Source organism: Pinus tabuliformis, chromosome 1_1 (assembly GCF_031772625.1).
Source record: "Pinus tabuliformis cultivar Carrire ecotype Pingquan chromosome 1_1, CPIR1, whole genome shotgun sequence".
Lineage (NCBI taxonomy): Eukaryota > Viridiplantae > Streptophyta > Pinopsida > Pinales > Pinaceae > Pinus > Pinus tabuliformis.
Window position 1 is genome coordinate 456,142,953 of NC_142297.1, and position 17,418 is coordinate 456,160,370.

At 39.6% G+C, this 17,418-nt stretch overlaps 1 protein-coding gene across 1 annotated transcript; it reads right to left on the reverse strand.

Annotated features, from left to right (window-relative positions):
- Positions 1–8,090: 8,090 nt before the first annotated feature.
- LOC149213724 (disease resistance protein Roq1-like) lies at positions 8,091–15,394 on the reverse strand. The gene is made up of 4 exons (XM_089389126.1): positions 15,036–15,394; positions 14,674–14,923; positions 13,980–14,557; positions 8,091–8,352 (listed from the first exon to the last, which is right to left on the reverse strand). Exons 1-4 carry the CDS (start codon positions 15,392–15,394, stop codon positions 8,091–8,093), a joined length of 1,449 nt encoding a protein of 482 aa, XP_089245252.1.
- Positions 15,395–17,418: the final 2,024 nt, after the last annotated feature.

Genomic DNA, 17,418 nt, shown 5'->3' on the forward strand with positions numbered 1-17,418 from the left:
CAACAAAACGAGTGCTTAAATATTTAAAAGGCACTTAGTCGTATGGAATCAAATATTCTAAAGTCTCAAACTTTCAACTCACTCGTTATTCAGATTCAGATTTTGATGGAGATAAAGAGCATGGGGTGTCTACTTCTAGTTATTTGATGAATCTCAGATCAACAACTATCACTTGCAGATCACGAAAGAAATATGTTCTTGTTGATTCTACCACTTAAGCCAAATATGTTGCAACACCTCAAGCTACAAAAGAAATCATTTGGCTTTGGAACATACTTGAATATTTGTAGGAGAAACAAAAGACTTCAATGCTTCTCTTTATTGACAATATTTCTACAATTCAATTGGCCAAGAATCCCAAATTCCATGATCGAATCAAACATTTCGACATCATGTAGAGGCCAAAACCATTCATCTGACAAATTATCTTACTTCAGAGCAAATCACAAATATCTTTACCAAAGCATTGGGATGTGAAAAGTTTGAAAAATTCATAATGTTACTTGGCATGTCAGATGTCCCTTTAGATTAAAGGGGGATGTTGACTAATCCTTCAGGATTACTTTGTATATTATTAATTAGATGAAAAAATTATTGAGACATAAGTGTCTCTTCTCTACTCTTTATTTGTATAAATAAATATTTTCAACATCAATATTCGATTGTGGAGTTTATTCATGGGCCTCTCTACGCTTTCTCCTCCAATTTCTCGCAGCAAATTGTTGCCTTTTTCATGTTGCCCTTTGTACTCGATTGTTCAAATGTTATTCTCAAGTGGCATTTGGCAAATTGTATGGGAACTATCTAACTATTCTGCTTTTTTTTTAGACCTAATCGAATATTGACATTTTTATTGATGATTTGAGTTGTAAATGGGTTAAAAAATTAGAATAGTTAGACTACTTTCTATGTATGCTCTATCATAAAAAAAAAATTATTCTACGACTTCATCTTCCTCTACGTATTTTTTTTTCCACTTCCTCAAAATTCTTGGCCAACTTGCTAGTATGCAACCTCCATGACTATATTCTCATAAATGTTGCACCATCCTTCTGAAAAAAATCTCTTCACACTATTTTCCTCACATTTTATGAAGTGATTATCATTAATGTTAGTAAATGGGGGAGTTAACAAAAATATTTCTCCATATTTCAACCTCTCGATGCATTCAATCAACTGCATTTTGCTTGGATGATTTCATCTGTATCTGTAACTTTTTTTTACTGTGGTTTTTTTTGCCTATCAAGAATTTTGCTTCTCTTCCAACTTTGCTTCACTCTCCACGTTGGCCAAACACACTCTTCAATTGTCGGTTTCTTCGTCAAGATACCTCTCTCAGTCATCCTCTCTTTGGCTTCTCAACAATTCACTCGCTAGGAACCATTATCGTGAATCTTCTAGTCCTCGCTATGAACTATTCACTCATTACCTGCAGTCCTGTCTCTCAATGCCAATCTGATGTCCTCAGGCATTCAGCGGCACCATAGTACTTTCTGATGTCCTCAGGCATTCAACAACACCATAGTACTTTCTAATGCTCCTCCGAGCACGCCAATGATTATTTTCCTTGAACGAACTCTTTAATTAAGAAAATAAACTCTTGCTCTAAAATCTACCTCGATTGTCAACATGATTCTCCTCCTAATATTTTTGGTTTCTCTAATAGCAATCTGATTCGCCTCAAACCTCCAACAATTCCATTCCTTAAAATTGTTCATGAGTATGCATATACGTTGTTTTCAGATATACAGAGTATGGTATTGAATTATTCTTCAAACATGAATTGAGAGAATTGGCAATAAACAGAGAAAATAGATGCCACAAAAACACTAACTAGAACAAAAGATTAAGAGAAGATTGTATTCAGATGGATTAACATATCAGGGAAATATAGAATACTCAGCTAGCAACATTAATAACATTCTTTATTCAATCCACACTCAAATCTCATACAGAAAAGTCAGTAACAACCAAGAAATGTCCCCCAGAATTAACACCTAGTTTATCTCCATTCTTACAGGAAAATGCATAAGAGAAACTGTGTTGCCCATAATTCTAACTCTTTTCTTACAGGAAAATGCATAGCATAAACTATGCTGCCCATAATTCTTTTTCTCTAACTCTTTAGTCCCTCTCAGGCTAATCGCATGCTTAAATAGGAACGTTACAATCCGAGAGCCATTAAAAGTACATTACCAAATTAGCATGGTGCATAAAGATTTGTGTTAGAAAAATTTATGGGTTTTGACTTTTGAGAATTAGAAATGCCAGGAATGTGATATTGTGACATCAGAACTAGATGTGAGTGTCAACTTTTCACTTAATTAAATGAATTGCAAATAAGATTTGAAAAAGGGTAAATTGAAAGAACAAAAAAGCTAAAACTTTGAATTAGTTCAATTGTGTACATTACTCTCTTCTCATACTCGTCATTGCTACCACATAAAATGAATATTCAAAATACGTTTTCATATAAACATTATAATAAATCGATTTCAATATTGGTTGTGTTTCTGGTTGTTAAGTTCTAAATTGCTCAATGGATCTGATAATATAATATAAACTTTAAAACAAATTTAATTAAGTATAAAATATTTAACACAAGTAATATAGATAAAATATTTGAGATAGGGTAACATCACAATGCTCAAAACATTAAATGTTATACCTTATTACATTATTTTATATTGTGCTTATTATTTTTTAAGAACGTTTTAGAGAACAAACATTTTAATAGGTGGAACTTTCCAATAACTCTTATTTTCTAAGAACACTAAATTGTAAATGTATATCTGTTATAAATCCCTTGGATATCTCACTAGGTACCCTATATTACCCTCCATAGATATGTACATTTCATTCCCCTTCAAAAGTTTCATCCTTGAAACACGAAAAGAAATCATACAATCAATGTAGCCATATGGCACCAAGTACTGACATCCATCCATCCTAATGATAGGTGATCAAGGGGTTCTATTGTTTGCTTGCTAGGTTGAGCTAGAATTATGGTGCTCCTTACTATGTTGCTCTAATGTCTCCATGTGGTGTTGTGATGCCTCCATGTGTCTCATCTTCTTGTTGTTCTAGTGCCACATTGGTCTATGATAAACTTGTTGATGCTCACACCTATGCCTTATTGATTGATGTTTCACTGAGTGGTTTGGGTGGTGATATACAATAGCCTTAGCTGTCAATTCCTCTTGCTTGGACTCTTCAACCCGAGGTTTCCTTAGCTTCTTCTTCCTGTTTATGGCCCTCTTGTGGTGGTTCTTCAAGTGCTTTTGTATGCTCTTCTGTTGATTCAACCTTGGATTCATTCTTTATAGTTATGTTCCCAATAGAGACTTACGCATGTGGCACTTTCAACCCCTTTTGTTTAGCTAGAGACAACCTACAATGTGATTTTTTTTCTTATACCAAATCATCATAAATTTCTTTTGAACATTAATATTAATAGTACCAATTGATTCCATCCAAGAATATCCAAGAATAACATGCACATCCTTCACATCCATGGCATAAAAATTAGAATGCAACACATATTTATCCATGATATCAACATGTGTGCTAGGAACATTATATGTAGGTACTTCCAATTTTCTAGCCAAATTAGCATTGATGAAATTATATGATCTGTTGGGCTTATAGAAACAATAATTTTATTTTGCTAAATCCATCCATGATTTGTTATATAGATTTTCCACATGAAAATAAACTATGGATGCTCTCTTTATCCTTTTTTCTCAACATAAAACCACTTATCTAAAAATAGTGTTTCATAGCCTTTATTTGATAGTACATCTATATCTTCAAAGTTAAATTCACCCCACCAAATTTGAGAGCCCTCCCTCATATACATATGTAGAACATTTCTACAAAAATAATAAATGTTGAAATTTTATTCAATTTATGTATTCATTAACTGTCATCTTTGTCACTAAAATCCATCTTACTATACATAACTTGAAAATAAAACTTGGGTTTTGAAAAAAAATCACTTATGTGACTAAATTAAAATGGCAATAAGTGTGCTTACACTATTCCAATTTTCTATTATTATTACAATTATAAAACACACTTATTGTGCATCTAATGGTTGTAGTAAGGCTAAAATCTTGTTATTCATTAGAAAAATATCTAATTTGCACTTCACACAAATCTCAGAAATTTGAAGTTGTAGACAAATAATTATTTATTTTTTCCTTTTATTTTTATAAGTTTGGGTATTTTTTCTAAAGAATGATTATTTATTTATTTAAGTTTGAGTATTTTTTTGAAAAGATTTCATATCTATAACTAGTTTTTTCAAATTTTAACTTAAAATTTTCAAAAAATAATTTTAAGCATGTAACCCTCTTTTCCCATATATATAAAAAAACTCAATAAAATACTCTAACAAATACAACTCTCAACATATAGTGAAACCATATATTATTCGCTAAAAGAATAATGCACTTCAACTAATATTCCATATATTTACAATAATTTTCAACATACATATTTCATTACATGACTTAAATTTTTATTTCTTATATAATGCTCTCTATTTCCTAAACCATTATATGAACTTTGTTTTTTATTTTTTTAAATAATTTGAGTTAAATCCACATTATTATAATTCCCTAAATACTCCATATTATTCTATATTGTCCTATAAATATCTTACATCACTAAATGTTTAATAAACCTATTATCTATCTAGCTATTAATGTATACCTTCATTTCAATAATAATAGTTAAAAAGTTTCTTGTCACAGGGCAGCACCAATGTTCATTTGTATTAATATGCACATTTCTATTAATGGCAGCTACCGGACTTCCATGGAAGGAAGCACAAAACGTACTCTAGGACAGCACAAATGTCCACCAGGGCTGGTGACTCATGTATAAATATACCCCCACTTCCCAAATCTCCATTGGACTTCTGTGCTCATGGAATTTGAAAAGGATGCTATATGGCTACTTTACCATTAATGTTAGATTATGATGAAGGTGCGCACCATAAAAGCTCAGCATAGAATCAAATATTTAATTAAAAAACATGACTGTAGTTGAGATCATTATAGCAGAACAGCTTATAAGAGAAGAATTCGTTGTTTCAGCCGGTCATTTTAAAACAAGCGGAACAAAAATTAGAAGACTCGATGCAAAATTTAGAAGACTCGGTGTAATAAGTGTCAAAAAGATCAAGTGCCATACATTTTGGTCATTAAGAGAGCTCCTCTGCGGCTTGCACTAAGAACTGTGGCCACTGGCAACAAAAAGTAATTTAAAAAAATAAAAGTTTACTCTTCCTGCCATTCACAAGACAAGAATGAAGAGTAAAGATAACGGGCACAAAAACAACTGTTGTTGTTCGGCAACAAAGGTAATAATTTGAAGTGCTATTACTACATAATTGCAGAGGTAACTGCTTTTCATTTGATGATGCAACCTTTCAGTTGAGCTGTTGTTGTTCGGCAACAAAGGTAATAATTTGAAGTGCTATTACTACATAATTGCAGAGGTAACTGCTCTTCATTTGATGATGCAACCTTTCAGTTGTTTGTCTAGCTGCTCCAGCACTCCCGAACCCCACTGCAGGTTGGGACAACCAGCGGCGTTAAGCTTCTCCAACGACATCAAATGTTCAACACCTGACAGCTCTTTTAAGCCAGAGCAATTAGCAACGTCTAGTCTTCGAAGCTTTGTCAGCTGGGCCAACCCCTGTATGCTCTTCAAATTGACACATTCACGTACCTGCAACTCCTCCAAAGATACCAATTCTCCCATTTCTAACAGTTCTAGGCAAGAGCTTTCCAAATGCAGAATTTCCAAATGGCTTAGCTCTCCAATAGCACTCGGCAATTCTTTTAAGAATGGGCAAAACAAATACATTTTTCTCAAGAACCGTTGATTTGTGATTTGGGGAGGCAATACTTCAATTCCATAACAACCTGAGATTTCTAACGATTCAAGTGTTCGGATCTGTCCGAGCGTCTCGTTAGAAATGCTCAATTCGTAACATTTTCCCAAATACAGGTGTTTAAGTTGTATTAAATTTCCAAAGGAATTTGGAAGTATTGGCAAATTGGAGCACCCAGACAAGTTAATATGCTGGAGGTTCGTTAAGTTGCCAAAGGAATTTGGAAGCATCTGCAAGTTCAAGCACCAGGACAAGTCAATATGTCGAAGGTTCCTTAAGTTTCCAAAGGAATTTGGAAGAGTCTGAAAATTGGAGCACCAAGACAAGTTCATGTATTGGAGTTGCTTTAAGTTTTCCAAAGAATTTGGAAGCATCTGCAAATTGGAGCACTTGGACAAGTTAATATATTGGAGGTTTCTCAAGTTTCCAAAAGAATATGGAAGCATCTCTAAATTGGAACACTTAGACAAGTCAAGACGTCGGAGGTTCTTTAACTTCCTGAACGAATTTGGAAGCATATGCAACCCAGAACACCCAGATAAGTCAATACGTTCGAGGCCCTCTAGGTTCCCACAGTAATTTGGAATCATTTGCAAATTGGAACACCCGCGCAAGTCAATACTTTGGAGATTCCATAATTTGCCAACTGAATATGGGAGCCTCTGCAAACTGGAGCACCCATTCAAGTTAATATTTTGAAGGTTTACCAAGTCCCCAACCAAATCTGGCAGCCTCTGCAAACTGGAGCACCCTTTCAAGTTAATATTTTGAAGGTTTACTAAGCCCCGAAACCAATCTGGCAGCCTCTGCAAACTGTAGCACCCGTCCAAGTCAATATTTTGAAGGTTTGCTAAGTACCCAAATAATTTGAGGCTCTGGAAGCCCGTCAGCTGCCCCACTGAGTATGTGAGCCCCTGCAGGCTAGAAGACCATTTCAAGTCGAGCATCTGGAGGCTCGTCAACTGCCCCACCGAGTCTGGGAGCACCTCCAGGCTGGAACACCATGTCAAGTCGAGCGTCTGGAGGCCCGTCAGCTGCCCCACCGAGTTTGGGAGCCACTCCAAGCTGGAGCACCCGGAAAGGTCGAGAGTCTAGAGGCCCGTCAGCTGCCCCACCGAGTTTCGGAACCCCAAACAAGCTGGAGCACCCGGCAAGGTCGAGAGTCTGGATGTAAGGTCTTCGCAACTCGAGCAAACGAGCGACGGGCGCGCGGGCACGGCAGGCGCACGACGGTGCGACGAGCGGGCGGACATGCGACGGGCGGGCGCTCCTTGGGCGACGAACCTCCGAACCTTATGCGACGATAAAGTGCGACAATACAAGTGCGCACGAACACTTAGTGAAATAATGCGATGGAGCGAAGGAGTTTATACCTTGGTTGAGAGTTTTGCACGATGGAGCAAATCCGACTTACACATTGATGTTATATGGGCGTTATAACATGGTTTATGGGGTCGGCCTTAAGGCTGGACACCCGTTACACTTGAGCACGCATGCGTATATATTAGAGGACGCAGAGCTCATTTGGAAAATCAACTTTGCATCTCTCTCTTCTACGCATTGGACAGGGGTAAAAGGGAGGCGCAGAAGTAAGGTAGAGTGCGCATAGCTCATGCGCTCTACAGTAGAAGTGTGCAGTTTTACCGGGAGTCGAGTGTAGGTGATGAGGTACGGTTTTGAGGTGGATTTGTGCAGAACTTAAAGGAGGAGTTCTTGGTGTCTCGGGTGAGCACCCTCCTACCGTATGAGGTTGGCACATGTATTGTAAAAGCTGTCTTTGCTTTGATTGTAAATTATTCTAAGTATAGACTTGGAGTTTTTCCAAGTATACTTGATGATGTATTATTGAAGAACTGTTATAATATATTATTGTTGGGCACACTGTTTGGGAGTTGCCCCTCCCTTTATACTTGTTTGCAATTGTTGTTCTCGGTTAATTGCATATGGATAATGAATGAGTATGGGCTTCATTAAGTATAAAGGCTAATGCATTTTACTTGGTTGAGAAACACAAACTAAGTAAGGACAAGTGAATTAGGCATAGTCCATGTGCACGAGTATTGTTAAAAAGAAAGTGTTCAGTGGTGCCGCACCTCGTCGGCACGGTTGAAAGACCACCGTAGGCTTGGGAGCGTGACACTGGAGGCCCGTCAGCGGCCCCACCGAGTCTCGGAGCCACTCCAAGCTAGAGCACCCAGAAAGGTCGAGAGTGTGGAGGCCCGTCAGCTGCCCCACCGAGTCTGGGAACCTCTCCAAGCTGGAGCACCTGGAAAGGTCGAGAGTCTGGAGGTCCGTCAGCTGCCCCACCCAGTATCGGAGACACCAAGCTGGAGCACCCGGGAAGGTCGAGAGTCTGGAGGCCCGTCAGCTGCCCCACCGAGTCTGAGAGCCACTCCAAGCTGGAGCCCCCAGAAAAGTCGAGTGTCTGAGGCTCGTCAAGATCCCAACTGAATCCGGCAACAACATGATTTGTTCATAGTTTTGTAACGTAATATGTTTCAATGAATGCATATCATAGAATTCATTGGGTAAACTTTTAAAATAACCATTTTTCAGTACAATTCTTTCGAGTTGATTCAGTTTCCCAATCGACTTTGGAACCTCTGAAAGGGGAGCATCAATATACAATTCCGTCAACTATAGTGCTGCCTGCAATGTGTACATAAAAACATTAAAGTTGATTTGCCCTTGTAAATGTCACCTATTTGACATTGTGGTAAACAAAGACAATTCTTAAATGCAACCAATTTTTATAATTTGAAGAGAAATGTAAATCGATCTATGTCCAAATAAATTAGAATTTGTACTACCGCAGATTTATGTTACCAGAGTGTTTTCAAATTCTTCCCCTGTATGTGTAACACTCTTAAATTCCTTGTTAGAATTGTGAAAGATATGGAGAAGATCGGACAGTTCTCCCATCAGAGATATATCAGTTGTGGTAACTCCCCAGCACTGAACACGCGTTCAACAAAAGAACCTTCACCCCTAAGCAGTTCCAACCTGCTTACGTTGCAGTTGCCCGCAACGTTTTCGAAAAATTGTTCACTGCCATTTCCATAATCCATGCCAATTCCTCGCACCTGAATTGTTCACTGGGAGCTGTTAAAAACATTATTTTTTCTTTAAAAAATTCAAAACAAAATGGAAATTTAGATATCACAATGCTAATTTGAAAATCTGTGGAGAGCTTCAACATACTTACAGGCGATGAGGGGAAAGAGTAGGAAGAAGATTGACATTTGGTCGCGAAAGCCGAAGCGGATGTTCCTTCTCTGCTACATCTCTGCCAAGATCGCGGAGGTGGTCGTGCATTCTTATACACTCTTCATTGTCGATATCGATTAGGCATCTGTTCTCTAAGTTGGGAGATCCAACCATGGTGGAGGTTTGCCGTTACACCAAAACCTGCAAGTGTTGGTAAACATTCCAAACCAGTGACTAGGATCCCCAGTGTTAGGACCTGCGTTTCTTGGCATAACCGCCTAGGTGAAGTGCGACTTGACTTGGTGAACGAGCGAGTTGGACACATGGACGAAATGTGAGCTTGGACAAAAATGTGCGAAGGACATAATAATAATTCGCATGAGGAAGTGAAGCGATGGAGTTTATATGGCGTGGGGAGCGTTGGCTCAACCCATGGGCTGACCTACGACTTGGACAAAGGCCGACCGACGATAATGGCAAGTTTGCGAAGTATGTAGGGGCGTTCAACACATGGTGGACAGGTCGGCTTGGGCAGCTCGACTCGCCTTACCATCCATATATATACAACGAAGTTTTGTATCGAAGAAGTCATTTATTCGAATGCTCTCATCACGCATACAAGGAAGAGGTGCGAAGTAAGGTGAAGTCGTAGCAAGAGGAGGCGCAGCTCTATGCGCCCATCCTTGGGCAAGGCTACATGGTGATATCACACAAGTGTTGTATCAAGTGAAGGCGCAGGTAGGAGGTCACCCGCCGTTCGAGGGAAGGTGCGGGTGGAGACTCGAGTGGGTCGCCTACCCATTGTGCAGAACAAACACGGAGGTGTCTTTGGGTGACTTGGGTAGGTCGCCCGCCCGCTGTGCGAAAGTGTGAAGGGTGACTCAGGTAGGTCAACCGCCAGTCAAAACGAAGTTCGATTGAGGAGCGGTTGGAAGCTCATGTGAGGGCACGCCCGCCCAGCGCAGGCAAGGAACTTTGGTTGACATACGAAGGTGTGGCATGTTGTAAAATTGGCTAAGTATGAAACTTGGTGTTTCCAAGTATACTTTTAAAGCTTTGTAAACATTGAAAAGTTGACTAATATATTGTATTTGGGCAGACTCATTGTTTAGGGAGTTGCCCCTCCTTTTATACTGTGCAATTGTGTTCTCTTGTATAATCGTTGATGATAATGAATGTGTATGGTTTTTCATTGGTATAAAGGAAACATAATAATTACTTGGTTGAGAAACACAAACTAAGTATGATGTATGGTTAGGTGTAGTCCATTAACATAAGTATTGGTGAAAAGAAAATGTTCGGTGGTGCCACACCTCGCCAAGAGCGGTTGAAAGACTACCGTCGGCCTGGGGGCATGACAGGTGGTATCAGAGCTCGGTGAAGGGCTTATCAAAGCAAGTTGCTCGTGATGAAGTGCAGGTGTGCATATACTTGGAAGTGGCCGAGAAGCTGGTGAACAGGTTCAGGTGTTGAAGCATTGAAGCTGATACACATTGACAGGTGATATTGAAGCTCACGGTTGAAGCTTGGAAGTTGGTGACAGTGAAGCAGGTACTTGCAGGTGAAGGAAGTTGTTTCACATACAAGTGGAACAAGGGCTGGTTTAGGTTGCAAGAAACTTGGTGACGCTGTTGGATGGTTAATACTAGATCACAAAGGAGGAAGCTGTTAGCAATGGCAGGTGAATCTCAGGTTGGAGAATCTAGCCATGTTGCGAAGGATGCTTCGTTAGCTTTCATCGAAAAGGTGTTGGAAAGAATGGAGGACTTAGAGGACTTAGAGTCTTACTGGACTAAGAAGATGGACTTGTTCATGAAGGATAAAGAGGATACTTCGAAGATGAGGGAAGAACTCGATAAACTCTGGACTCAACACGAGTACACTAATCTTATGTGTACACAACTTGAAGTAAAGGTCAAGGAGATTGAAGAAGAAAGAGATCGAGGCTTGGCAGAGATCGTGAACTTGCAGAAATCTCTTGATGAAGCCAGAGATGAGATCTCGGTGTTGAAGAGGGCTGTGAGGCATAACTCAGGTGGAGGAGTGCCTCATGTGAAAGTCAAGGAACTAGAATCTTATGATAGTACAAGAAGTGCGAAAACTCTTGGCAACTTTCTATGGGATATGGAGCAATACTTGGAACGCTTGGGTCTATCCGATGATGAGACAAAGGTGAAAGTAGCTGCTCAATTCTTGACAAAGGATGCTAAGATGTGGTGGCGAAGGAGGATGGATCAGATTGCCAATGGCAGTGCTGGTGACATAACTTCGTGGGATGATATGAGGAAGGCTTTGCAAACCCATTTCAATCCTCAGGATGAAACATGGGAAGCAAGGATGAAGATTAAATTCATTAAGTAGACAGGGAACCTACAAACATATCAACAAGAGTTTGCAAGTGCAGTTCTGGAACTTCTTGACATGGCGGAGAGGGACAAGGTGTTCAACTTCATTATTGGATTGAAGCCTTGGGCACACAATGAAGTGAAGAGGCAGAAGATTAAAACACTTGAGGAAGCTTTTGCCGCTGTGGACAGGTTGGTGGAGCATTATGATGAGACTTCTGATGAGAGGAAGAAGAAGTCCGATAAGCCGAAAGAGAAGAAGAAGGATGATGCTTTGAAATCAGATGATAAGTCGAAGACAAAGAAAGCCTTGAAGTGTTGGATATGTGCCAAACCACATACAGTGAAGAATTGTCCTTCAAGGCCTGATTGTAAACTAGCAGTGATGCAAATGGAGGATGAGAGGTGCATGGAAGACATGAGTAAGCAGTTGTCTACTGTTGAGACAAAGCTTACCGAGCAGTCATTGGTCATCAAGACACTATGTGATAGTATCTTGGATTTGTCAAGAAGAGGATGATGATGATGACGAGAAGGTTTATGTGAGACCGAATGTCCAAAAGGAGGATCGGGATGCATATCTACAGAGGATGGAGATAGAAAATCTTGATAGATGGATTGAGCTTATTAGTGAGGGTGAGCCTTCAGGCTCTACTCCCTCTACATCTTCTTAGATGACATAGAAGATGGGGCTCATTGTTAGTTTCTCATGGCAGTGAGTCCTTAAAACAGGTTGAGTAGGTATCATAGATGGTGCAGGAATGGTTCGACATTAGCATCATGACATGTTGTAAATGGGATGGAGTTTCCATGGACCTGAGCATGGGAGAGATTCTTAGTGAGTCCAGGATGTGGCAGAATCCGAGATAGACTAGTGAAGGCATAAGGATGTTCACTCTCATGTTTTGAGCATGACAGTTGGATTAGCTACCCGACTAGTTCAAACATGGGGTCGGGAAGTGTACAGAGAGATGTTGGCATCAGGCAGGCAGGAAGGATGATAGTTCACAGGATGGGACGACACATGATGGAGATAGTAGTTCTACATATGTTGCAGGAATGTTTGCAGTATGTGGAGGAGTTGATATCATGGACAAGGATGAGACAGTTGTTGATCTTGGTGGATGACTACCAGGACAGGACGTTGTCGAGGACGACAATGACTTCAGGTGGAGGAGGATGTGAGGACCTGCGGTTCTTGGCATAACCGCCCGGGTGAAGTGCGACTTGACTTGGTGAACGAGTGAGTTGGAGACATGGATGAAATGCGAGCTTGGACAGATATGTGCGAAGGACATAATAGTAATGCGTATGAAAAAGTGAAGCGATGGAGTTTATATGGCGTGGGGAGCGTTGGCTCAACCCATGAGCCAACCTACAACTTGGACAAAGGCCGACCGACGATGATGGAAAGTTTGCGAAGTATGTAGCGGCGTTCAACACATGGTGGATGAGTCGGCTTGGGCAGCTCGACTCGCCCTACCATCCATATATATACAACGAAGCTTTGTAGCGAAGAAGTCATTCATTCGAATGCTCTCATCACACATACAAGGAAGAGGTGCGAAGTAAGGTGAAGCTGCAGCAAGAGGAGGCGCAACTCTATGCACCCATCCTTGGGCAAGGCTGCATGGTGATATCGCACAAGTGTTGTATCGGGTGAAGGCGCAGGTAGGAGGTCGCCCACCGTTCGGGTGAAGGCACAGGTGGAGACTCAGGTGGGTCACCCGCTCGTCGTGCAGAGCAAATACGGAGGTGTCTTCAGGTGACTTGGGTAGGTCACCCACCTGCCGTGTGAAAGTGTGAAGGGTGACTCGGGTAGGTCACCCGCCCATTGAAACGAAGTTTGGTTGAGGAGCGGTTGGCAGCTCGTGTGAGGGCGTGCCTGCCCAGCTCGGGCAAGGAACTTTGGTTGACACACAAAGGTGTGGCATGTTGTAAAATTGACTAAGCATGAAACTTGGTGTTTCCAAGTATACTTGTAAAGCTTTGTAAACATTGAAAAGTTGATTAATATATTGTATTTGGGCAGATTCATTGTTCAGGGAGTTTCCCCTCCCTTTATAATGTGCAATTGTGTTCTCTTGTATAATTTCTGATGATAATGAATGTGTATGGGTGTTCATTGGTATAAAGGAAACATAATAATTACTTGGTTGAGAAACACAAACTAAGTAGGACATATGGTTAGGCGTAGTCCATGAACATAAGTATTGGTGAAAAGAAAGTGTTTGGTGGTGCTGCACCTCGCCAAGAGCGGTTGAAAGACTACCGTCGGCCTGGGGGCATGACATCCAGGGTGGAAATTACGGATTCCATAGAGGTGTGGTGATTCTTCCAACACCCCTCCTCAAATGCAACTCGAGGGAATCGAACCTGGGTCCAAGCTCTAATACCATGTGGTGGTTTGTCGTTACACCAAATGTTGGTAAACATTCCAAACAAGTAACTAGGATCCCTAGGGTGGAAATTACAGATTCCATAGAGGTACGGTGATTCTTCCAACAACCATCTTGCCCAACCTGATCTGTTCCATTTTCTGATATCGGTATCTGTGTTCTCTCCTATAAAAAAAACAAGCGACGTCTAAAAAGATCTCCTGCTCCTCTTTATCGAGACCATCATAGCTAATTTTAAGCTTGCTATGAATATCCGTGGGAAGTATTCTTCTGATTTTGTCTAACTGGCTTTTCCAAAACTCAGAATCTTTTTCACGAATAGCCGCTTCAATGACCTTAAGAGATAAGGGCAATCCATCACAGAAATCCAAAAAATGTTCAACCAGTTGTTCAAATCCCGTCTCAGGACAACTTTGGTCAAAGGCATGCGAGCAGAATAGTGTTGCAGAGTGTTTTCGGTTAAGACCTGTTTGCTGGTAAATAGACTCCTCTACAATTCCTGAGCTTGTAAGCACATCCCTATTGCAAGAAGTAACCAAGATTAAACCACTGGATTGAATGGTATCTTTAAACGGTGAAAACAATGCATGAAGTTGATCAATATGATCAACATCATCTAATACTATGAGAGATGGGGGACAGGATGAGATATGCTTTCGGAGCTTCTCTTTGCCTTCATCAGTGTTTGTTATTTGCTCGTCCTACAAATGAGCCAAGTCTCTAAGAAGTTGTTTTGCTCGTCCTGCAAATGAGCCAAGTCTCTAAGAAGTTGTGTCTGCAATGAACTTAAAGAGCTCTTGGCTGCGTTTTCTCTCACATCAGACAGAAGACAAGATCGATGATACTTAGGTGTGTGTCTGTTGAAGAATTCTTTTGCAACAGTCATTTTGCCTACCCCGCCAAGACCCACCATTCCCACAACCCTAGTCTCCTGGCTTTGCAAAATTCTTCTTACATATTTTATTTTCTCATCCAGGCTAGTAGCATATTCGGCTACATGAAGGGCTGTTTTATTATCCTTTCGCCACACTTCTTCTACGACCTCCTCAAGTAGTTGCCCTTCGTCACTGAACAATATGGACGATAATATGATTGAGGAACGTCTCCGAAAATATAGTATGATATACCTTATCATTCATTAAATAAACTAAGAAAAACAGGAGAGAGTGTGGCCCTTACCCGTTGTATGCGTTTATATCAAAACCGCTTTTATTTGAGACAACATAGAGAGCATTCCTCCATTTTTCCAGAGTGATAGAGTCATATCGTGGCTTCCTTTCGTTGGTATGAGGATCTAATGTTCTCTTCTTTTCGAGCATGTGCAGGTCTCGAGCATACTGACTCTGGACTCCATCTCCACTCCGCGTCCACCGAAGTTCTGCAGGATCGACATTATGGAAGACCGGAATAATTGTCGATCCAGATTCCACCATTAGTGCGAGCTCCTCAAGACACCATCTTGATTGGGCATATGTTGGAGAAAATATTGCAACATGCACTGAGGCGGTTCGAATAGCCTCTTTGATCTGAGAAGGCATGTCCTCTCCCTTACGCAATTCGGGCTGGTCCAAAAATACTCTTAAGCCACGTACAGTAAGGCCACGGTAGATATGGCTGGCGAGGCGTTTCTTTTCGTCGGAACCGCAGTGGTTCAAAAAAATGTCCTAAACATGGGTAGTGTTGGTGGATGAAGACAAAGAAGAGGGTGGTGTGGAAGTAAGGTCCGCCATCGGATACAGAAGAAGAAAGAAGCAAGCGAGATCCAAGACGTTTTACAGAGAAGAAAGAAGCAAACGAGATCCAAGACGTTTTACAGAGATTGGGGATGAGCGGTGAACCCCAATATTTTCGTCTGAATAATGTCAAGACCACCTACCAGCGAATCGATGAGAACAAAACAACACACTAATTATATCTGGTCGATTAAGAGGATTTGTTTTCCGCTGAACGAACCAAGAGGATACTTTTGTTTTATTATTAAATTGTTTTTAAATGGATGGAAGGAACTAATACCGTAATCTGAACGGTGAAATCATGAAAGTTGCTGCATTATTGAGTGTTGCCGCCGAGTCACCGACCATATATTCCAGATCGTTTAGAAGATATGCTGACCACAGATATGTGGGACCTAATCTTTATGCAAAAGCAATGCATCCACTAACCCGAGACATGATTGATTTCTTAGGTTGAGAAGTTAATTTACTATCAATTGTCTCAAAAGGTACAAAGAGAGGTTGATAGGATTATTAAATTGGAATTGTTGAATTGGAAAAGTTGTAATTTGATTAAAATAATAATTTATATATAAATGTCTTACTTAAGTAAAAGTTTTCTTTTTGGATAGCTCTCAGGCAAGCTTTTTACATGGGAAGTTCTCTAGAAGAGATGTTGGTTAATTCATTGGTTTTACTTTCAAAAACTTGAAGGAATTTGAAGAGCAAGTATAAAATTACTTTGTGGGATTTGATCCCAAAATCACTGATTTGTAAATACATACTCAATGAAATGTTACTTTGTTGAAACCCGGCCCAAATGTTTGATATAAGCAAATAAGCCCAAAAGATTGAAAGGTTACAACTAAAACTATAATCAACACCCCCGTAATTCCTAATAGTTGACAGGATCAAGAAAAAAGAAGGGAAAAAAAGAAGAAAAAGACACATTCGTGATAGCAATAGCAAAGTTACGAACCTTTCATAGTTCGTTATCAAGCATTGCAGAGTACATAATGAAATAGATCAACTACTTGCTTTTTCGAATAACAAAGAATCCTTGTAGAATTTTGATAAAAAAATTACTTTGGTTTTTCAAAATTAAGCAAATAATAATTGATAAATAAATTATATATATCCAAGTCTCAATGTAGAAGATTAATTATTAGTGGGGTTGCTAATAATTGATAAAACTTGTATATATCTCCAAGTCTCAATGTAGAAGATTAATTATTGGTGGGGTTGCTTTGTTCCTATATACTAATTGATTACTTCACTGGCTATGACAATATCTGAAGATGTAGGATAAAAGAAACACGTAAGTTAGAATAAATCGATTTCTTAGGGCACAAGACAACCTAATTCCAGTGCTCTGTTTATAAGTTCATTCTTGTAGGTTGCTATATAATACTCATTGAGGTTATGATAATAAGTCAGATTCTTTGTTTCATTTATTTGTTTAACATTTGATTCATAAGTTGGATTAGTTTCTTTGATCCAATTACCTTTTAAGTTTTATGTTATATGTGTAGTTGCATAGTATTTGAGGTTTTGATCTATAAGTCAGATTCTTTGTTTCATTTATTTGTTTAACATTTGATTCATAAGTTGGATTAGTTTCTTTGATCCAATTACCTTCTAAGTTTTATGTTATATGTGTTGTTGCATAGTATTTAATGGTTGCAATAAAAAATAATATTATTTTTGAAGTGGAAAGATGCATTGTTGTTGGAGGACTGACTCTAGGGTTGTAATGGGTAAAAAAAAGAGTTTCCAGAGGGAGAACTTATTCCATAGTTTTGTATATAAAAACTGGGTTTTTTTTTATGCCACATGTACAATACTCTACA